Source organism: Heteronotia binoei, chromosome 15, assembly GCF_032191835.1.
Source record: "Heteronotia binoei isolate CCM8104 ecotype False Entrance Well chromosome 15, APGP_CSIRO_Hbin_v1, whole genome shotgun sequence".
Classification (NCBI taxonomy): domain Eukaryota; kingdom Metazoa; phylum Chordata; class Lepidosauria; order Squamata; family Gekkonidae; genus Heteronotia; species Heteronotia binoei.
Window position 1 is genome coordinate 42,336,557 of NC_083237.1, and position 23,169 is coordinate 42,359,725.

General features: G+C 42.9%; 1 protein-coding gene across 1 annotated transcript in view; it reads left to right on the forward strand.

The window, feature by feature from the left end:
- LOC132584018 (semaphorin-6A-like) overlaps window positions 1–20,979 on the forward strand; it is a 34,998-nt gene extending 14,019 nt beyond the window's left edge. The window contains exons 6-13 of the mRNA XM_060255787.1: window positions 6,227–6,315; window positions 11,449–11,666; window positions 13,556–13,687; window positions 14,682–14,837; window positions 15,868–16,044; window positions 17,599–17,739; window positions 17,858–17,938; window positions 20,922–20,979. Coding sequence (XP_060111770.1) covers window positions 6,227–6,315; window positions 11,449–11,666; window positions 13,556–13,687; window positions 14,682–14,837; window positions 15,868–16,044; window positions 17,599–17,739; window positions 17,858–17,938; window positions 20,922–20,979 — 1,052 coding nt within the window. The remainder of the gene's footprint in view (window positions 1–6,226; window positions 6,316–11,448; window positions 11,667–13,555; window positions 13,688–14,681; window positions 14,838–15,867; window positions 16,045–17,598; window positions 17,740–17,857; window positions 17,939–20,921) is intronic.
- The last annotated feature ends 2,190 nt before the right edge of the window (window positions 20,980–23,169 follow it).

A 23,169-nucleotide genomic window follows, 5' to 3' on the forward strand; every position in this document is an offset into this window, starting at 1 on the left:
TCTTTTTACATCAGCCACTATCTCCTATCAAAATTTCACAAAGCATGTATAGAATACTAGAGCATTTGTTATGCAACACCAAGATCCATCTATTATATATATTGTATATCCACTTTGTTGTCATGGATTACTGAATAAATTCTGCTAAATTAAACAATTTGTAAATTCTAAATGACTACATTGTTTGGAATACTTCAGTTTGTTCATTATGAATAGGTGTGTTATAGAAATGTAATGAACAGGAAGTTCTTGCTTGTAGATAAGATTTTAAAAAAGAAAAATCTGGAAATTATGAATGAGATCCAAACAGATTATATTCTACTAACAGTGCCTCCTTTCTTTGGAGCAAGCAGCCTTCCACTGGCACCAGGTGTCTTCTAACAGTGGAACACATTTCTTCCAGTGGAGGAAGGTACTTTCTGCTGGAGGACTCCACCTTTAGCAAAATATGGTCTTTCAATCCAATCCTAGGTTCTTACATTTTTTTCTGTTAACACTGTAGTACTGTTATAGTTTACCAAGCATGCATTCTTCTGCATATGACTATAGGCAAAACTATCAACTCTCCACAACAAAATTGTATATTACAGCTAAATCATGCATGCTAAATACGACTGTCTCTAATTCATGGCTTTGCATAATTTGTCCTGCATTCAAAGTTGAAGTGGGATAAAAGAATATGTAATTTTATTATGAGGAATTAAAAGCGATGAACTGTAGGATGCTTGAAGTAATTAATGCCATTAGTATGAAATAATCCCATGCCATGGGAGACCTGGCGATGTCACAGAATGCCCAGCTTAGACCGGAAATAATTGTGGCAAGATCACATTAAGGTAGGGAAGTCATAATGATGTAGGCCACCCTTCAAAAGAAAGACATGGAGAAAGGAGGTGACAGGAAGGTAGAGTAAGCCTGGCTTGGATTTCAACTAAAATGTTTGTGGATGGAATTATTTCTGCCCACATAACATTATTTAAGAACATAAGAGAAGCCATGTTAGATCAGTCCAATGGCCCATCCAGTCCAACACTCTGTGTCACACAGTGGCCAAAAAAAAATTATATATACACACGGACACACACACTGTGGCTAATAGCCACTGATGGACCTCTGCTCCATATTTTTATCTAATCCCCTCTTGAAAGTGGCTATGCTTGTGGCCGCCACCACCTCCTGTGGCAGTGAATTCCACATGTTAATCACCCTTTGGGTGAAGAAGTACTTCCTTTCTGTGCCTCATGCCTACAACTACAGCAAAAAGCTCCTCTTGAATTGCTTCTCTTGGTCTCCAAGAATAGCCTGGAGGGAGAGTCATAGGTCTGTCACTAGAGCAGACAATGTGAACATTACACCCCCTTTTACCAAGCCCTCTAGAACAACACATGGAACTGTAATGCAGAGGAAGACAAAATCCATGATGGTTCTCAAATACTGGAAAGTTGTAGCAAACAGCTTTTGAGCTGGTAAAAAAAGCAGCTTCACCCCTTTGATTGCCACAGAAGACTATGCTGAGTGTCATGAAACCTGTTTGGAAAAAAGCCATTTGGGGCAGGGGTTGTAGCAAGGGGAGGAATTGCATGAGATTAAGAACATAAGAACATAAGAGAAGCCATGTTGCATCAGGCCAACGGCCCATCCAGTCCAACACTCTGTGTCACACAGTGGCAAAAAAAATTATATATATACACACACACTGTGGCTAATAGCCACTGATGGACCTGTGCTCCATATTTTTATCTAAACGCCTCTTGAAGGTGGCTATACTTGTGGCTGACACCACCTCCTGTGGCAGTGAATTCCACATGTTAATCACCCTTTGGGTGAAGAAGTACTTCCTTTTATCCGTTTTAACCTGTCTGCTCAGCAATTTCATCGAATGCCCACGAGTTCTTGTATTGTGAGAAAGGGAGAAAAGTACTTCTTTCTCTACTTTCTCCATTCCATGCATTATCTTGTAAACTTCTATTATGTCACCCCGCAGTCGACGTTTTTCCAAGCTAAAGAGCCCTAAGCGTTTCAACCTTTCTTCATTCTGGTTGCCCTTTTCTGGACTTTCTCCAATGCTATAATATCCTTTTTGAGGTGCGGTGACCAGAACTGCACACAGTACTCCAAATGAGACCGCAACATCGATTTATACAGGGGCATTATGATACTGGCTGATTTGTTTTCAATTCCCTTCCTAATAATTCCCAGCATGGTGTTGGCCTTTTTTATTGCAAACGCACACTGTCTTGACATTTTCAGTGAGTTATCTACCATGACCCCAAGATCTCTCTCTTGGTCAGTCTCTGCCAGTTCACACCCCATCAACTTGTATTTGTAGCTGGGATTCTTGACCCCAATGTGCATTACTTTGCACTTGACCACATTGAACCGCATCTGCCACGTTGACGCCCACTCACCCAGCCTCAACAGATCTCTTTGGAGTTCCTCACAATCCTCTCTGGTTCTCACCACCCTGAACAATTTAGTGTCATCCGCAAACTTGGCCACTTCACTGCTCACTCCCAACTCTAAATCATTTATGAACAAGTTAAAGAGCATGGAACCCAGTACCGAGCCCTGCGGCACCCCACTGCTTACCGTCCTCCACTGCGAAGACTGCCCATTTATACTCACTCTCTGCTTCTTATTACTCAGCCAGTTTTTGATCCACAAGAGGACTTGTCCTTTTACTCCATGACTCTCAAGCTTTCTAAGGAGCCTTTGATGAGGAACTTTATCAAAAGCTTTCTGGAAGTCAAGGTAAACAACATCTATCGGGTCTCCTTTGTCCACATGTTTGTTCACCCCCTCAAAGAAATGTAACAGGTTAGTGAGACAAGATCTTCCCTTGCAGAACCCATGCTGAGTCTTCCTCAATAACCCATGTTCATCAATGTGCCTACTCATTCTGTCCTTGATAATGGTTTCTACCAACTTTCCCGGTATTGAAGTCAGACTGACTGGCCTGTAATTTCCCGGATCTCCTCTGGAACCCTTTTTAAAGATGGGGGTGACATTTGCTACCTTCCAGTCCTCAGGAACGGAGGCAGATTTCAATGAAAGATTACAGATTTTTGTTAGAAGATCCACAAATTCAACTTTGAGTTCTTTCAGAACTCTCGGATGTATGCCATCCGGACGCGGTGACTTATTAGTTTTTAATTTGTCTATCTTTTGTCACCTCAATCTGACTCAGGTCTTTCAACACCCCTTTCAAAATTAGTGGTTCTGGGGCTGGCAAAAAGTTCTCGTCTTCCACAGTGAAGACGGAGGCAAAAAATTCATTTAGCTTCTCAGCCATTTCCCTACCCTCCTTCAGTAATCCTTTTACCCCATGGTCATCCAAGGGCCCCACTGCCTCCCAGTCTGGTTTCCTACTTCTAATATATTTGAAGAAATTTTTATTGTTGGGCTTTATGTTTTTTGCAATATGCTCCTCATAGTCCCTTTTTGCCTGCCTGATCACAGTCTTGCATTTGATTTGCCACAGCCTGTGTTCCCTTTTACTAATCTCACTTGGACTGGTTTTCCACCGCTTAAAGGAGTCCTTTTTTACCTTTTACAGCTTCCATTACTTTGTTTGTTAACCACGCAGGCCTTTTCTTATGCCTGTTTGTGCCTTTCCTAACTTGTGGTATGTATTTTATCTGAGCTTCTAGGATTATAGTTTTAAATAGTGTCCAAGCTTCCCCAAAGGTTTTGACCGTATGTACCTTTCCTTTCAATTTCCTCCTCACATGCCTCCTCATCTCAGTGTATTTACCCCTTTTAAAGTTAAACGTGGTTGTGGCGGTCTTTTTGGACAACTCCCTATTTATACAAATGGTGAAATCAATAACATTATGGTCACTGCTCCCTAGAGGCGCAATCACTTTTACATCTCTCACCAAGTCTTGGGCATTACTTAGGACCAAATCCAGGATCGCCCCACCCCTGGTAGGTTCTGAGACCATCTGCTCCATAGCACAGTCATTGAGAGCATCTAGAAACTCAATCGCTTTCTCTCTATTAGAACACATATTGACCCAAACAATCTGCTGGTAGTTAAAATCACCTATTACGACACAGTTTTTATGTTTAGCCACTATCTTTAAGCCTTCCATCATATTATAATCGTCCTCTCTCTTTTGATTTGGTGGGCGATAACAAACTCCCATAGTTAAATTTCCTTTTGGGCCCTCTATTTCAACCCAAAGCATTTCTAAAAGTGAATCTAATTCTCTGACTTCAGTCTTACTGGACCGTATATCCTCGCTGACATACAGAGCCACCCCACCTCCAACCCTTCCCTCCCTATCCTTCCGATATAATTTATATCCAGGAATCACCGTGTCACACTGATTCTCCTCATTCCACCAAGTTTCTGAAATTCCCACAATGTCTATGTTTTCTCCCAACACTAAACATTCCAATTCACCAATTTTACTTCGAACACTTCTAGCATTTGCATACAAACATCTATAATTTCCCAGGCAAGCTAGGCCCGCCACCTTCCTCCTGCCGCCTCGAGACTCTGGCAGACAGTCCAAACTGTTTGTCACCTTCACAGTGGAAACTCTGGTCTGTTACCCGGTAGAACCACAGCAGCCAACTCTTCATCTCTTTGAGACGAGTCCTCCCAAACCAGAGACATTTCATCTCCTGTCGGCTTTCCTTCAAGATTTAGTTTAAAAACTGATTTGCCACCTTTTTGATTTTAAGCGCCAGCAGCCTGGTTCCATCCAGGAACAAGTGGAGACCATCTCTTTTGTACAGCTCCCGCTTGTTCCAGAAAGCATCCCAGTGCCTAACAAACTTAAACCCTTCCTCCTTACACCATCGTCTCATCCACACATTGAGACTTCTAATTTGTGCCTGTCTCTCCTGCCCTGCATGTGGAACAGGTAGTACTTCCGAGAAGGCTACCTTGGAGGTCCTGGCCTTAAGTCTCCTGCCTAACAGCCTAAATTTTTCCTCCAGGACCTCACAACTGCATTTCCCCACATCGTTGGTGCCAACATGCACCACGACCACAGGCTCCTCCCCAGCACTGTCTATCAGCCTATCTACTACACGCGTAATGTTCGCTACCTTCGCACCAGGCAGGCAAGTCACCATACAGTCAGTACGCGGTTTCGCCACCCAGCTGTCTACTTGCCTATGGATTGAATCACCAACTACCAAAAAAACCCCTCTCCCCCTGCTCAGGGATGGTTCCTTGGTGCGAAAGGATTCCCGCTCATCAACCGAAGAAGAGATCCCTTCTGAGGGTGCATTCCCGTTATCCTCAGCACAGTGCCCCGTTCCCTCTCGACCCTCACGCTCTGTGGCAGCAACGGGGCTGCTACGTTCAGAGCGGGGCTCTTCTAATACGCCCCCAAGAGTCTTCCCCAAGTGCCTAACTGACCGTCTCTGCTTCTCCAGGGCAGTCACCTTGGCCTCAAGGGTACAAACTCGTTCCCTGAGGACCAGGAGCTCCTTGCATCGAGCACACACCCAAGACTTCTGTCCTTTGGGCAGATAGTCGTACATGTGACACTCAGTGCAAAACACTGGAAAGCCCCCAGCCCCCTGCTGGCATTCTATCTTCATGATATGTATATTAAAATATACAGTCCTCTTTAAATGCTGTTTGTTTAAGTGGCTCCCCTTCTGGAGGGTCAACTTACCTTACCTTAACTTACCTTATTGGGAACTTACCTTATTGGGAGAACAAGGAAATCAGGGATCTGGGTTCCTGGTCCTTAGGGAGCCCCCAGGCGAAGAGCCACAGGCCAAGAGCCCTTTAGCTCTCGCCCTTCAGCTCACGCCAAAGGCTCGCGCCTTTGGCAAGGCTTGGCTTAAAATGCAAAGAGGGTGGAGCAGAGGCACTCCTCAGCAATCAGCAGCAATCACTCTCAATCTCTTTCTCCTTTAGCCCACTCAACCAAACAAAGAGCAAACAAAGTTCCCCTGCTATCACACCTCAGAATTTTAGGCAGCCCCACAAGCTCAGAATGAAGTCTTCCAACACTCAGAAATTCCCAGCAACTTCTCCAGCTGCTCTGCCCTGTTCTGCTCCTCTCAGACCTCTGTGAGATGTGCTCAGATTGAGTGAAAAAGCTGACTATATCTAACCCAACTTCTGCACACACATTTCTGAATGAATTTCATTAATATATGTTCAGAATTTATCTTATTTTTTGCTTCAATTTACTACTCTGGCTGCTATTTTCATTTATATGTCCATGATTGGATCATTTTATTTTGTCTGCAGAGCCTAACTTCATCCATGTGGTGGATTATGGCAATTATATGTACTTCTTCTTTCGAGAAGTAGCAATTGAAGCCTGTGACACCGGACAGGTAAGGGCCAATAGAGAAGGGGTAGGTAGGAAAGATGTGGAAATACACCAGAATACAGGCAGTGTTTTGAGAAGAACCTGCCACGCATTTCAGAGTTTGATTGGAATAGGGCAGGGGTGGCCAAACTTGCTTAACATAAGAGCCACATAGAATAAACATCAGATGTTTGAGAGCCTCAAGACAGGAAGGAAAATAGGGGAAGGAGAGGTGAAAAGAAAGCATCTTTAACTTTAAATGCTTTCTCCAAGCCAGCCAATGGTGCATGGGGGCTTTGAGAGCCACACAATATGAGTGAAAGAGCCACATGTGGCTCCTGAGCCATAGTTTGGCCACCGCTGGAATAGGACAACATATTACTGATCTGTGAGTAGTAGCAAACTGAATGTCTTTCCCCTAACCTATAAAGCTGGAAAGCACATGGCAGATAAATATTTTTTGTGACTGATTAAAGCAAGGGAACAGAAACATCTGGAAATAAGAGGGGCCATAGAAGAGTGATAGAGCATCACCTTTGCAAGTAGAAGGTCTTAGGTTTTCTCCCCAGTACCGCTAGTTTTAAAGACCAGGTGATGTGAAAAAAAAACCCTTACTGGAGAAGAAGGTGAGTAGGTTTTTAGGCCCCTATTTTTCTCTACCAGAAGGACTCAAAGCAGTTTACAATCATCTTCCCTTCTTCTCTCCACAACATTTACCTTGTGTGGTAAGTGAGGCTGAGGGAGTTCCGAGAGAACTGTGACTGGCCCAAGGTCACTCAGTGGACCACTTGGAAGAGTGAGGAATCAAACCTGATTCTCCAAATTAGAGTCTGCCATTCTTAACCACTGCACCATGCTGGTGTTGATGCGCGTAGAGAGACCCAGAGGGTGATGCTTAGCGACGCAAGAATGAAGGCTGTACACAGTAGCTGTAAAACCACTATATACATTTATTTACACCAACTCACTCTCCTGACTGACAATATGCTCCGCTGCACTCCAACTCCATAAACCCACACTCACCACAGTTGCTCTGTACATTTATACATGGGACAGCTAATCAGCAACTTGCTGTGTCATGCTGACTCTGCTTGGCTGATGCAATCCTTCTGGCAGCCAGCCACCAGCTGTCAGGTAGATCATCTAAGCCTCTCAGATCTACTTTCTGTTTTGCAGCACATGCTATAAGCTGTCTGTTTACAGGTAATAGTGACACCCCTCCTCAGGTTATAGCGGTGCTGACATCCATCCATTACAACATTTCTTACACATATTGATCAATTTACCATCAATACATTGGTTACATAGCTTTCCATATATACATTACAGTTCAGTTCCTTTTACAGTTCAGTTACTTCCATTCTTCCTGGACACACACACATTTTTCTCTGCTTGCCAATTAACCTGCAAGCACATTGTTATCAGTTGGCGCTCTGCCCAGACTGACCATATCTCTTCAGTTGGCTCTCTGCCCAGACTGAGCACTTGCCTTATCTTTTGCTGGCTTGTTTCCCAGACTTGTTCTTACCACACAGTACCGTGTAACTTCATGTAGATGGACATTTACATTTCTTACAGACTTTTTACAGAACACAGCTTTTACACATAGCATGACATTTACAGTTTTGAAATTGTTACATCTCAGCTCAGTTTTTACAAACAATCATTTTCAGTTACAGCTTAATACATACATTCAAACAGTAAGTTTGTTTAACATTACAGCATTGTTTTTAGCACATATTCATTTGTACATTGCACCCTTTAATTCAGTTATTGCTTACAGCCTTGCCTTCAGGCTTTGCTCATGTGTCTCCTTCTTCTCCAAGACCCATCTCATTCAACAGTTCCAGCACACTGGGATATGTTTTAGGGTGGTCATCGTATACATAAGTATAACCATTTTCCTCCCTAGTGAAGGAAGTATCCACATGTACCTCTGGTGCACTTATACAGCCTCTTGGCTTTCCATCTGGCAAACTGTTTCCCTTGCCCAGATAGTTCACATCAGTGTCAACACCATATCTTTTTGGCGGCACACCCTTGTTTTCTCTTGCAGAGACTCTGTCCGGCTCCCTTTTTACAGCCTCAGATGTCTCCTGCTGTTGACTGCTGCCTGCCCTGCTGTCACTGTCTTCCTCCTGCTTCAGTGAGCTTTCTGGTTTTTGCCCCTCCTCACTTGTCAAAGACAGTTGCAGTTTATTATCTCCAGGCATTTCATTTGCATGAATCTTAGACCAGTTTTCATCCTCGCAAAACGAGGCAGACCTACTCAGCCTAATCAAATCATTATTGTCCACAAACCTCCAGGACTTCATGCCATTTTGGTACCCTATAAACACCAGCTTTCTGGCTTTGGGACCTCCCTTTCTCATCTTATCCAGAGGGATGTTCACCCAAGCCTTTGAGCCAAAAATTCTGAGGTGATCTAGGGATGGCTTTCTCCCATACAAGACCCTGTAGGGTATATCGTCTATAGCCTCTGTCCATAAACGGTTGGAAATATAACAGGACACATTTAAGGCTTCACCCCAATATGCCTGCCTGAGACCACTATCTTGCAACAAAGCATGGCAAATACTTTGGAGTACTCCAGCTCTCCGTTCCACAAGCCCATTTTCCCATGGAGAGGAAACATTGGCCACCCTGTGCTCTATGCCTTCTTGCCTCAAATAGTTGACAAACTCTTTATTCAGGAACTCACCCCCCTGGTCAGTCTGAATTGAGGCAATCTTAGCATTTAACTGTTTCTGCACTCTCTTTGCCCAGTATTTGAAGGTGGCACAGACATCACTTTTGTGCTTAATGGCATATACCCATGCAAACCTGCTGTGGTCATCGACCAAAATTAAGCCAAACCTATTTTTAGAAACACTGGGTGCATACGGCCCCACCAGGTCGGCATGTATTAACTGGAGTGGTCTCTCCGACACACGCACACTCCTTCTGGTTGATGGAACTGCCTTTGATTTAGATTCTTTACAAACATTGCAATCTAAAAAGGCATTGCATTTGTCAACCTTCACTCCCTCTAATATTTCTAGAGTTTTGTTTATTGTATTATAGCTGGCGTGGCCCAGCCTTCTATGCAGCCTATGTATGCACTTGTTGTGTGGCGGTCTATTCCATACAGTATGAGCTTTTCCCACATTTTGCATGAGCTCATACACATTGGCTCTTAGAGTGCCTTTAGCCAGCTGTTTACCTTGTTTCAAAATTGCACAGCCCTGCTTCTCAAATACTACAGTAAACCCAGCTTTTGCCAGAACAGAGACACTTAACAAGTTAGTTTCTAGCTCTGGCACACATAGCACATTTTCAAACCTGTGTTTAAGTCCAGGAAAATAGACTGCACCTTGGCAAAGAACACTAGCTTGTCTCCCATCAGCTAAGCTGACAGTCTTCTGCTCAGCTGGCTTGCAGTCTTGAAGCTCCTCTTCACAGCAGCAGAATATCTGAGTAGCCCCAGAATCCACAACCCAGGGCAGACTCTGCAGTCCCGGACCAGTTCTTACCAGAGTCACCTGGGGTGTCCTTGAAGACTGCTGCCGGCTCTTCCTCTGTTGCTGGGGACAAAATCTTTGTAAATGTCCGAGCTGATTACACTGATAGCAGCGCCTCCTTCGCACCTGTAAGGCTTTTTCCTCCTCCTTAGCTTGCCGGCTGGAACCAGCCCCAACAGACCTCGGCTTCTCTTCTTCCTTGGCTCGAGTCTGCTCTCTCTTGCTTTCCAGCTGCCTCTGCTCTTCAGCCAGGAGTTTGCCGGTCACATAAGGCAAAGTTAGCTTGTCAGCATCCTGCCCTTCAAATGCTAACACCAGCATGTCATATCTCTCGTCCAGAGAGCTCAATAAGATATACACCTTATCTTCGTCAGCCACAGCCTTCCCTCTTGCTTCAAGGTCTTGGAAACAATTAGACATACCGTCGAGGTGGTCCCTCATCGACTCCCCGGCCAGCATACGTTTCCTGTAGAGCCTCCTCCATAGGGATATCAGCGTGCCGGCTGACTTTTGCACATACACAGCCTTGAGAGCTTCCCAAGCCTCCTTTGCTTTCTGGTGCCCACGAACATGCACCAGCTGGTCGTCTGCAACACTTAGGATGATGTTGGCTAGAGCTTTTTGATCCTTGACGGCCTCTGCCGCCATGGGATTAGCTGGAGGAGCTGACACACAGTCCCAAAGCCCCTCTTTCTTCAGGAAATGCTCTAACCTCAGCAACCAGGTGTTGTAGTTGGTAGTGGTGAGCTTATCCACCAGCACTGTAGCTGTTGCTGTAGCCATCCTGCTCAGACTCCTCTCAGCCACTGCTGGTCTCACCTCCTAGGCAGCATCTGGAGCAAGTCAGCATCCTTCCTTTACCACCTCTCTCTCGGGTCTCAGGTTCTAGGCGCAGCGGAAGCGTGCTGGGCCCATAACCCTGTCGATGCGCGTACAGAGACCCAGAGGGTGATGCTCAGCGACGCAAGAATGAAGGCTGTACACAGTAGCTGTAAAACCACTATATACATTTATTTACACCAACTCACTCTCCTGACTGACAATATGCTCCGCTGCACTCCAACTCCATAAACCCACACTCACCACAGTTGCTCTGTACATTTATACATGGGACAGCCAATCAGCAACTTGCTGTGTCATGCTGACTCTGCTTGGCTGATGCAATCCTTCTGGCAGCCAGCCACCAGCTGTCAGGTAGATCATCTAAGCCTCTCAGATCTACTTTCTGTTTTGCAGCACATGCTATAAGCTGTCTGTTTACAGGTAATAGTGACAGCTGGCTCTCAAAGCATAATCAACCAATATTCTTGTTCAATATAAGACAAGTTCCTGTGTTCTTGTAATGTTGGTCTTGTCCATGGGAATAAAAAAAATTACATAGAAATGAATTCTGTGTAGGCTAATTGATCTCCTGAAGGCATAAAGATATGTCTGGGATATCACCACTTTTCTGTCACACAGAAGAATTGCTTTTTCTTATTGTGATATGATAGTGACATGATTATTTCTTTTTCTTTTTTTTTGGCTTTGTTTTAATTGAAGCAAATACATATTGTTGTCCATAGTGCCTAGTTCCAGAACTGGATTTTGTTCTGTTCTTTAATAATAAAAAAGACCTAGTTCCCTTATCTCTACCTTGCCCTTTTCTCTTACTTTAGCTTATCGTATCAAGAGTAGCCCGGATCTGCAAGAATGACATGGGTGGAAATACAGCATTTCTAGATGAATTGTGGACTTCTTTCCTAAAGGCACGGTTGAATTGCTTCGTTCCTTCCATTTTAAACTTCTATTTTAACGAGCTACAGGCAGTAACAGATGTCGTCCATATCAATGGTCATGATGTGGTCTTTGCAACCTTTACAACCTCTGAACACAGGTAATCCCCACGGAAATCATTTCCTTTCATAGTTGGGATGAGTTTTTGCTACCTACATGCCCATAACTGAAGATAAATTTAATCCAGCATTCTTAACCCAGTACCCATGGATAAAGTGCTGTTTATGTAATAACTGAAGTCACTAGGAAAGGTAAACTAAAAGTTAAACCAATGATCATTGTGAGCATGACAATTAAATCCTGTTATGCTTTAAAGTGAAATAGACTACACTGGGAAGTAGATGCATGCATTTCTGGCTTTCACCGCTCAAGGTGTTTTTTTTTTTTTAAATCTACTTGGAATATTTACTTCTCTGTTTTCAGTGGTTGTACAGGTTAGTTTCACCAAGTGGTTAGATCAAGCCAAGCTTTTAAAAGTTATTTTGCTTGGTTCCACCCAGTTCTCCAATTCTCCTGTCCCACATATATTTTGTCTGTTATGTCCCATGATCTCCATCCTAACCTTTTTGGATGTTAAAAGGGATCTGAATTTCCATTCTTATTAGCAGAAAAGCTGGTTGAATCCCACCATACTAGCTTTTCTTCTCACCATTCCCAAGGGAGGCTGGATAAGAAGTTTTTGAATGCAAATATAGTTGCCAAATTGTATGTCCTTCCAGTGTTTTTTGCCAATTAGCTAATGGTGGAATCTATGGGTGATTACAGACTGGCATTATGGGCTGACTCAGAGATGGCTCTGAAATCAATCCAAAAAATCCTTCCACATGCAAACATCTGCCGCACATCCCCATCCTCTGGCCACCACAGTGTGACTCAAAAAACTACCACTATCTCCAGATTCAACATAAGAACATCCTTCACAGCTCTCCACTTTCAGACTATGCAAACAACTCTGTTAACTGGTCGATATTCCCACATCCCAACAGAACAATGTTTTTGCATTTGTGGTTCACCTATGATAGAGGACCTCCCCCATTATATTCTATCCTGTCCACTCTACAATGCCCCCAGAATTAAATTTCTGTCTGATGCACTAACCTCCTTAAAAGCACGTTCAGAAATTGAAAAGATTATATTTCTGTTATCTGACAATGATGCTCATGTGTCCTATAGAGTCTCTCCGTTTGCCCTTGCAGCTAAAAAGATAAGAGCAAGAGTAATTTCAAATGCTGTAACTTCTTGAGGTTGGCCTTTCTGGGGAACTTTCAAGGTGTTAATTTGAAACGTTATTGTTCGGGTTCTGTTTTGTCTTGTATATAGCCAATGGATATATACAATAAAATTCTGACTGACATATGGTAGCAAATATTTGAGCTGCACAGCAGTCACCTCCTTGGTGTCTGGAAGTGGAAGGGCACAAGCGAGGTGCCTTGGTGGTGTGAAACCACCAAACCACCCCAAGTGGCATCCAGCTTTTTTTTTTTTTTACAAAAAATGTATGGGAGGAAAATGTGATGGAAATGGTGCACAACAGCCATCTAAACACGCCCATGTCACCCCCATGGACAGGATGGGGACGGCTTGCAGGGGAGAATGTAGAGGCTTCAGGATGGTTCTTTTGGAGCCGCCTGATTTGGGACACCTCCCATCCGCCCCCAAATGCCCATCTGTTACCACCCTGTGTATATCTCTCCTTGGCTCTTCTGTGACTGTTCCCATTTTCTCCAGAACATCTTTTACTATTTCAGTCATTCCTGAGGATCCAGTTATCATTCTCCATCTATTGCATTCCATTATTTTCTTTGTTGTACCAACATCCCCCCCCCCCCCATTCTAATTGTTGGTAATACTTTTAGCCTCAAGTGAGATTGAAATACATTCCATGCACATGTAGCTCAGCTGTGGTAGAAAGTCTTTTATGCAACACATTTCTCAGGCAGACAAAATTGTGCTTCCCTTCTAACAATTTCTGGAAATGTCACACTCTAGCATCCCCGGCTCTGCTGTTTGCGCTTATGATATGCTTGAGCTTGACAAGGTGTTCTCCGGAAGGTTCAAAGAACAGCTATCCCCATTCTCAATATGGACTCCAGTTCCTGGTGATCAGGTGCCTACACCCAGGTAACATATTTTATGTGTTCCTCCAGATATATGATAGGATTTTCTAATGGCAGAATGGAACTGTCCTGCCTTCTCTCTCTGACTGTAGTCCTTTAATCTCCATGAAATGTTGTAGCTGGGAAAAAGAAGTCTAAGGAACCAAACAGAAGGGATTTGAATGGGAAGGGAAAAATGAGTCCAAATTACCAATTTAGTCTGGATCCAACCCATGAAGTACAATTGTTTTCCAAACAACAGGAGATTTACCAGGGTGGGGAAATGCCAAAGTTAGCTAAACCAAATGTAACAAAACCTAATGTGGTTTTGCCACCTATGAAGCATTTGCTCAGGCCATACTACAGTGAAAAAAATGTGCTAGATGGTCTACTAGCCTTTTGTATTTCCCCCCCATTCTTGTCTTAAGAACTTCATCTAGGCAGTGGGGTGGTTGAGCTGCACATGATTAGAAAGCTTTCAAAATTCTCCTTATCTGAATAATCACCAGAGGTGAAAAACAGCTGAGAGGTGGGGAGCAGAAAGCAGGGGCTTAAAGGGACTCTGAACCATTTAACTGTCCCCCTACTTTCTGCCATTTATGAATTGCCACAAACTGTTTAAAAGTTTGTGGAAGTTTGTGGTAGTAGGCCTATCATGAACTTTGGTTCTCAAGGCACAAACTGGCTAAAAATCATCATGAACTTTCATTTGTGAGCTTCTGGTAACATTACAGTAGAGTTTGAGCTTATCAGCTTGTTTTACTCAGTCCTACCCAATTCTCATTTTTTTTGCTCCATCCCTCCATCCTACATGGCTTTTGTTCATGTGGGCCCCATGATCCTCAGCATTGTCTCTTTGGGTGGTCAAGTGGGACCTCTGCTCTCTGCTCAATCAACATTAAAACTGATTAGATCCAGCCCATAATATTTTGTAAGGAAACTTGAGCTTCTAGAAAAAATTATCTATAATACCTGGACAACACATGAAGTAATTCCCTTCATCTCTGTGTTCTGAATAGGCCTGTTTCCTGTGCTGGCTCTGAACCCCTTGAAGAGTACACGTCCTCTAATGATTTTCCAGATGACATTCTGAATTTTATGAAAGACTATCATCTCATGGATGAAGGCATATCATCAACAGAATCTCAACCATGGTTTCTGCGGACAAAGGCCAAGTAAATATGTTTTGTTCAGCTGCCTTTTGTGTGTTCCTTTTTCTATACTTGTAGTTTGCCTTTGATGCTCAGAACATGCATGAATGTTTCTACCACCACTGCCACATAATCAGTGATCTAAAAGTTGGGAGAGGGGAAATAAGAAATTGGTGAGGATGTCCCCAACTATCTGTATTGATAACAATGCTATTTGAGATATTCAGAATCCAGAATCAGGAGTGTTTAGGGATGTAAATCATTTCATAGATGATATCACCTTTATTCAGGGTGTTGTTACCCTAAGCAAACACTGAACACTTCCATGTCTGAGGCTGTGCTGGCTTGTTGGAAAAAAAGAATGCTGGTTTAAATGAACCTTTTGAGTAATGGCAGAAATATAGAGATTACCACACAAGCACCAAAATAGCTATATAATGATAAGTTAAATGCTATGAAGTTGGAACTAATGGTTACTCCTTGCAGCTTTTTCAAGGCAAGAGTTGAGAAGTGGTAGTTTGTCGTTGCCTTCCCTCTGCATAGCAACCCTGGTCTTTCTGGGTTGTCTTCCATCCAAGTACTAACCATAGCCAACTATGTTCAGCTTCCAAGCTTTGGCAGGATAAACTGAACTATTCAGGCTGTTAAAACAGCTAGAGGTTAACACATTCCACTGAAACAGCTCAGGCCAGGTGTCAGAGCAAACACCATTTTTAAATAAGAGACAATAAAACTGGTAGAATCACCTGTCTGATAGGCTGCTTCCAAGAAATGATGAAACCTGTCAGGAGGGCACTCTTGCTGACTTTCCTTCAAATTTACTGAATCAATATATATTAAATTACCCTTGTGGTGGCTTCATCTTGGCTCAGCCTAGAGCTGATTTTGTACTTCATGAAAATGTTTGATATGAGTCTTTCCATCAAACTTAACTAGAAAATTATGCATGTGTATGAATGGCTGCATTTTCTTTATGCTATATAATCATATAAAAAAGAACCACAAAGCATATGACAGGTGATGTGAGGAATTAAATGTAATACTGTCAATCCAGGTACCAGCTCACCAAAATTGCTGTCGATGTTTCTGCGGGACCCAAAGAGAACTGGATTGTGGTTTTCCTTGGATCACAGACGGGAATGCTTTTGAAGGTTATGGACACATCAGGAGAGAATGCTTTCCTAAGTAACAGTGTTTTCCTGGAGGAGATGAATGTTTATAATCCTGAAAAGTATGTATCATTTGTTTGAACTGCATTTTTTTAAACCAAGAAATGTGTTAGTTTTAAATTTTCACATTCAGTGGGGGGAGGGATCATGGGAGTTCATTCAGTTTTGTTGTGGTTGTTAATGGGTTATGTTTTTTCTGTGCTGTTGCAATTATGGATTTTGATTTTGTTATGAAAAAGACCACCCCAAATTTTTACAAATGTCAACAAATATTGCACAGTTAATGCACAGTATGAAAAAGTTTTACCATCCTAATACATTTATTTCCCTCCATCCTGAAAAAAGTCAGTGTCTTAGCACATCCCATTGCCAATTCTGATTCTCCAGAAGTCAACTGCCATCACCAAAAAAGTGGTTGAAATCTGACAAGGTCAAGAAGTATCTCAGCATTTTGAGAAAACTGTTAGAAAGGGCAGGAAAGAGTATAATAATTGATAGTATCAACTGATGTTCCCTTGATGGTTGTAAATTGTTAATCAATAATCCCCTAGAATACATTCACATTCCTTTTAGCATCAGCAGTTACCTCTGGAATCACTTTTGTTAATTCTTTTATTCAGGGCTTTTTTTGTAGCAGGAACTCCTTTACATATTTTTTTTTGTAGCAGGAACTCCTTTACATATTAGGCCACTCCACCACCCCCCACTCCGATGTAGCCAATCCTTCTGGAGCTTACAGTAGGCCCTGTACTAAGAGCCTGTAAACTCTTGGATGATTGGTTACGTCAGGTGTGTGACCTAATATGCAAAGGAGCTCCTGCAACAAAAAAGTTCTTCTTTTATTATTTAGTGCATGAAATTAGATGCCCAGAGTCTTTTCAGCACGTCTTTTATTGAGCTTATCATATAATTGAATTATTCATTCTTCTTTCTTAATCATCCCCTCCTCTTTTAACATATTTTGTAATTTTTCCTCTGCCTTCATTAGAATTAAACCTTTTTCTTACTTCAGTAAACAGTGTGCGTATGTGTTTCAGAGGGTAGCCATGTCAGCCTGAAGCAGAACAGCTAGATGCAAGTCCAGTAACACCTTAGATCAACTAGAGCTTTTTTGGGGGGGGCAGAAGTTTTCAAAAGTCAAAGTTCATTATATCTTTGGCTCTTCATATCTTATACTCCCAAGATCTTGTTGGCCTCTAAGGTGCTGCTGGACTTGAATGAAGGTATGTGTTTATTTCTGTTCATTGTGATCCTTTTTAGCTCCCTTAGTTCCCCTTCCTGTTTTTCTTTTTTTAAAAAAAATAAAAATAAAAATAAGGGAGCTCTCAAGGAAATTTGGCATTAAACCTGATGCCTGTTCATATACAACAGATCACTGAACTAAAATACCGTAACTGAAGAAAATGGAGAAATTAACAAAGAAAATAGGCAGGTCATAAATGCTTGCAATAGATATGGAGAAAAAGTGAAAGAACCTTAAAAAAATAGAATATTTGTGCATCTCTCATATGTTTATTTTTTCCCTGACTTGAGCCCTTAACGTTTATTCTGACTATGAAAGAGTTGTGATAATCAAAAGTTCTAGAACTGATTCTCCCCCCACCCCTTCAATTCAGGTGCCAATATAATGGTCAGCATGAAAAAACAATTGTGAACATGCGATTGGACAAGCCATCTGGTGCCCTTTATGTGGCATTCAGACACTGTATAATAAAGGTGCCATTGGGAAGGTGTGACCTTCATGGCAAGTGCAAGAAGTAGGTAGTTTTTGATAACTTTTTCTTTCACTATTCATTCTTATCTCAAAATTACACCAAAAGTGAATGGTACATGGGAAGAACTCTAGAATGACCCACATGTGTCTCTTCCATTAAGGGCTTGCATAGCTTCTCGAGATCCATACTGTGGATGGGTGCAGGAAAGTGAGGAATGCAAATATCTCGCACCTGGAGATGGGTAAGTAAACACTGCCATGGAGAACACAATAACAGTCCAATCCTATGCAGAATTACTAAGTCCCAATGACCCAAGTGCCCAAGTATTCTACATGTTGGCTCAGGGCTTTGTTTGTAAAAAAAGCCCAGCAGGAACTCATTTGCATATTAGGCCACACCCCTGGCACCAAGCCAGCCGGAACTGTGTTCCTGTGCATTTCTGCTCAAAAAAACCCCTGCCTTGACTAAATTAGGAAAATGAAGCCAAGTAGCCCCAGTTCAAGCACAAAGTTTTTGTAGTAGCACATTATAGTTTTACAAACAATTGCCTAGAGTGCCTGGGGCACTGTATTGGGCACCCCCATGTGACTTGGTGATGTTATCAATGTAGGGGGGGGGCAGCAGAAATTAGCCTTGCCTAGGGTGCAAGGAGATAGTCTAGGGACAGCCCTAAGGGGACCCACGAGGATTTGCAGGGGTCATCTCATTCCCCCCCATCCTACCATTTCTTCTTTCTCTTTCCTGAAACCCCTACGGCTTCTCCCTTTTTCTGCTTCCTCCTCCTTCTCACCCAACAGGCACCTACCTTTATCTGCCCCCCTCTTCAGTTTTCCCTCACCTCCCCCTGGCTGACCCTAGGAAAAGCCTCAGTTGCACATTGCCAGCCAGGGGGTTGGACTGACCTCAATTCCATAGGTGAGAACTTTCAAGGACTTGTGGGGGAGCGTCTAATTTTCCCCAGTATCCCCCTCCTCATGCTATTTTCTCTTTCTCTCCTCCAGACAGCCTCCATATCCTTAACTTTTCCGATTTCCTTTTTCAAATCAACCAACCAAACAACTTATGTTTTATCGACCCCCATCTTCAGTTACATGCATTATTTAGTCACTTAATCTATTTCCCATCTTTCTCCCCAATGTGAAACCAAGGAATTATTCTCCTCTCTTCCATTTTATCCTCAAGGCAACCTTGTGAAGTAGGTTAGTCTAGGACTGTATGGTAGGGTTGCCAAGTCCAATTCAAGAAATATCTGGGGACTTTGGGGGTGGAGCCAGGAGACACTGGGGGCAGAGCCAGGAACAAGGGTGTGACAAGCATAATTGAACTCCAAGAGAGTTCTGGCCATCACATTTAAAGGGACAGCACACCTTTTTAAATGTCTTCCTTCCATAGGAAATAACAAAGGATAGGGGCACCACCTTTTGGGGCTCATAGAATTGGACCCCCTGGTCCAATCGTTTTGAAACTTGGGGGGTACTTTGGGGAGAGGCATTAGATACTATATAGAAAATGTGGTGCCTCTACCTCAAAAAACTGCTCCCCCAGAGCCCCCAAAACCTCCAGAACAATTCCCCATTATACCCTATGAGAATCGATCACATAGGGAATAATGAAGACGTTTCCCTCTCCCCCCCGCCCTTTCCGGTGAGTCTGAAGCAGCGGATCGGCCTCTCTACTCACCAGTTGCTGCCAGCTTCTTCACAGAAACACAGACACACCATCCTAAATTGAAGCCTTTCAAGTCAAGCCTCCAGAGGTGCAAAGGCACATGGTCCTTTGCGGGTGGGGCTCCCTCTCCCCCCCGCCAGCCAGCCAGCTGATTGGGGGCAGGAAGCAGCCTGGGAAAACTGAAGAAAGGCTGCTGGGATTGGGGCTGGGTGGGAAGGGAAGGGCAAGGAGAAGCTGCTGGGATCGGGGCTGGGTGGGAAGGGCTGCCATTCCCCCCCGCTTTCCAGATTTTTGGCGAGCGGGGGGAGAAGGTCCCCCGGGTAGGCAGGGGATTTGGGAAGCCTTCTGTATGGTTAGGCTAGGACTGTATGGCTGGCCCCAGGGCTTTTTTTGACCAGGAGCACATAGTAACACAGTTCCGGCTGGCTTGGTGTCAGGGCAAATGAGTTCCTGCTGGGCTTTTCTACCAAAAAAGCCCTGGCTGGCCCAAAGTCACACTGTGTAGTGTGATCTGGGATTTGATTCTAGGAGTCTTGGGTCCGAAATTATTTCTGCTATGATACATTAGTAAGTAGCCAGACCTGTGTAAGTCACGCAAGGTGTGTGGTAACAAGTTGCTCACTGGTTGCTGCTCACAAGTCCTCCTTCAAAGGACAACATAGCCCTGGAAGTGCCTGCCCCTTCCACCCTGTTTTTAGTGATAAAAATCAAGTAATGAAGGCTGGCAATACTGTTGTGGTTGCCTAGTAACAGCTGTTAAAGTCACGACTAAAGACATTTGTTTCTAAAGGGTACCTGGCCAGTTTCTATCATTTGGAGGGGTTTACTCCTAGTCTTCCTTCCTTCCTTCCTTCCTTCCTTCCTTCCTTCCTTCCTTCCTTCCTTCCTTCCTTCCTTCCTTCCTTCCTTCCTTCCTTCCTTCCTTCCTTCCTCCCTCCCTCCCTCCATTCTTGCCTGCCTTCCTTCCTTGATTTCAATATTCATCATGACCTCTGTAGAAGGCTAAACTTCAACTGATATGCATTCAGTATGGGCTTCAGATACTTACTAAGTTTCAGGTCCTGTACCTGGTTATTACTCCCGTCCCCCCGCCCCCCAAAAAGTCATCATTCAGTATGAATTGGTATTGGCAAACTACCACTTTTCTAATGAGGATGCATATAAGCTGTGATACAGTACATATATACCACAGCGGCAGACTCCTGTACTATCACATTGGTGCAACGAAGCAAGTGCATAGCAACTCAGAAAAGAATACTCATTCTCTCATGCTTGCAGTTATACATTGGCATCTGTGCTTTTATGGGATCTACCCAGTTTCTGTACACACTCAAATCTCTTCTTTACTGCAGCCCCTGGTCACTGTAAATTTTGTCCCATGATGCCTCAAATAACTCTTTTGAGGTGATCAAAATGTCACTGACTTCTCTTTTTGATCAATGGAAAAAAATGGTTGGATCTGGGCCTGTATCTTCTTGTCATTGTATGCAGATGTGATTCTGCTTTGAGACTAGTGAGTCCAGAAATCCACAATTACATTTCTTTTCATTGTTTAGTCATGAATTTGAGCAGGACATTGAGCATGGAAATGTAAATGACATGGATGGCTGTTAAAAAGTAAGTACAGTACCTGTTTTCTTTTATTTAATGTCAGAAAGAATCTATAAACAATTGTCATTAAGTTCCTGTTCTGTTTATTTTTTTCTTTCCCATAAATGCAAAAAGGATACTCCAGTTTCATAAGTTCCCAATACCACTATGACAAATTCTCCAGCTCATCCACACTGTGATGCTTTGGGATGTATGTTGCATTGGAAATATTCAGTTGGATCACTGGAAGCACAAAAACAAAAGTGACTCATTCTGTAACCACCAAGTGACCGCCTTGGTCACTGTTCTTCCCTATGATAGAGAAAGAGGGCCAGTGAGTGACTGCAGTCTGTTTTCCAGGTGGGAGATGGAAACATGTAATGAAAGCTAACATTTAATTAATGTGTAAAATATTGAATTTTTATTAGATTTAAAAAGAGAGAGAGAGAGATTGTCCAAGAATAAAGGAAAAGGCAAAAGAAAAATAACACATTTCAGATTTGTTTTTGGCTATTACAGAGACTTTAAAAAATCTATATAGTACAAATGGGAATACATAAAGTTTAACATCTTTCGATATGGGAAATTATAAAGTAGATCAAAAGAGGTTGAGAAAAGATGAGCTGAGGTTTTACCATTTTAATGTACTTCTCACTACTGCCAAATGTATGCAAGTACTTCCGAGAGAGAGAGAGAGAGAGAGAGAGAGAGAGAGAGAGAGACTTCCCTCGAATTTGCAAGTTCAGCAGTCAAATTTCATAGAAGTTATGGGTGTAATCTACTAGGATGCCCATCAACAAGCCATGGCTCAGTGCAGAGCATATGCTTTTCATACAAAAGGTCTCCAGTTCAATCCATAAGGATTGGGTAATTAAAAAAAAACCCTCTAGCCGAATCTCTGAAGAGTTGTTGGTCAGAGTAGACAGTGCTGGTCTTCATAGAATAATGATCTGACCAAACCACATGAAACTCTTTTCTGCAGTATGTCCCCAAGTTCAGTAGGAGTCTTTTAATTACATGCTCGGACTTGATTTCCAGTACCCAACTTGCTGGACAACTGACTGGCAGAATTTCAGCATTTTTGAAAGGACTCAAGGCCAAATTAATATTATGGTAGCCATGGGTTTGACTGCCAACACTATTTTAGATAAGAGTTTGGGCATTTAAAAATGCTTAAAAAAGCCTGATCCTGAACAGGCCTGTGGCACAGAGGGGCAGGTGGTGTCCCCACCACCACCCCTGTGCTGCTCAAGTACAGAAACAGCTGTGGGAGTGCTGTTTCTGCACTTGAAGAGGTGTGAGAGGGAAGCAAGGTTGCCTGGCCCCACCATGCTTTTGTGGCATTTTTAAAATGTCCACACTTTTCTCTAAAAAACAGGTAACATGGCCACAGTAGTTTGCTTTTCCCCTCTACTTTACTTAGCTATTATGGGAGAATCACTTACCAGGGCTAGTTTGTGCATGTGGGTTCCATATCCACCTGGGGGGGGGGGGGAGGAATGCATGCTGAAGGTTGTTTCTGCATGCGTAGTGCCCCTGGCTAAACTGAAGCTGAGATAATGAACTTCTCACGTGGTTTCAAAACATTCCAGATAATTATCTGGTTAGGGTCAGAGCCAGCATGCTTGAGATATGGCACGACTGTGCAATGGATGAAAACCTTCCTTGTGCAACGGCTAAAAACAATAAATTGTTTTATTGCAGAAAATTGCAGAAAATCTTGTCTTAATATCAGAAGAATTCCTCTATCACTTTCCAATCAAGAGATTATCCATTTCATTTTTAAAACCCTCAAATGTTTCTGAATATGTTAATTTTTTTTTCTCTTGGACAAATGAATAATTAGACCTTGCTGACACCATCTCCTGCTCTTAGAGGAAATTCTTCAAAGTGCATAGGGAACATTTATAGTTTTAGCAAAGTTTATAGCCAGGGGAAAACCACTGAGGAAGAACTCCAGAGCAATGATTCCTGGGAAAGGACACAGCTGGTTCTGTCTACGGTAATGGGGAAAGGGTATAAAAATCATTTGCAGCTCTTCTTATTTCAGCAATCTTGATTTCTTCCTTCTTTACTGGAATTTTTCCTCTCACTGGAAGACTTTGAAAAAGGTGCTGCAAAGCCCAGCAGGACATGCAAATAACATTTTGACAGTATACATGGAAAAGCATATAGCAACATATGTTTGTCTGACATAAACTACAGTGTATGTAG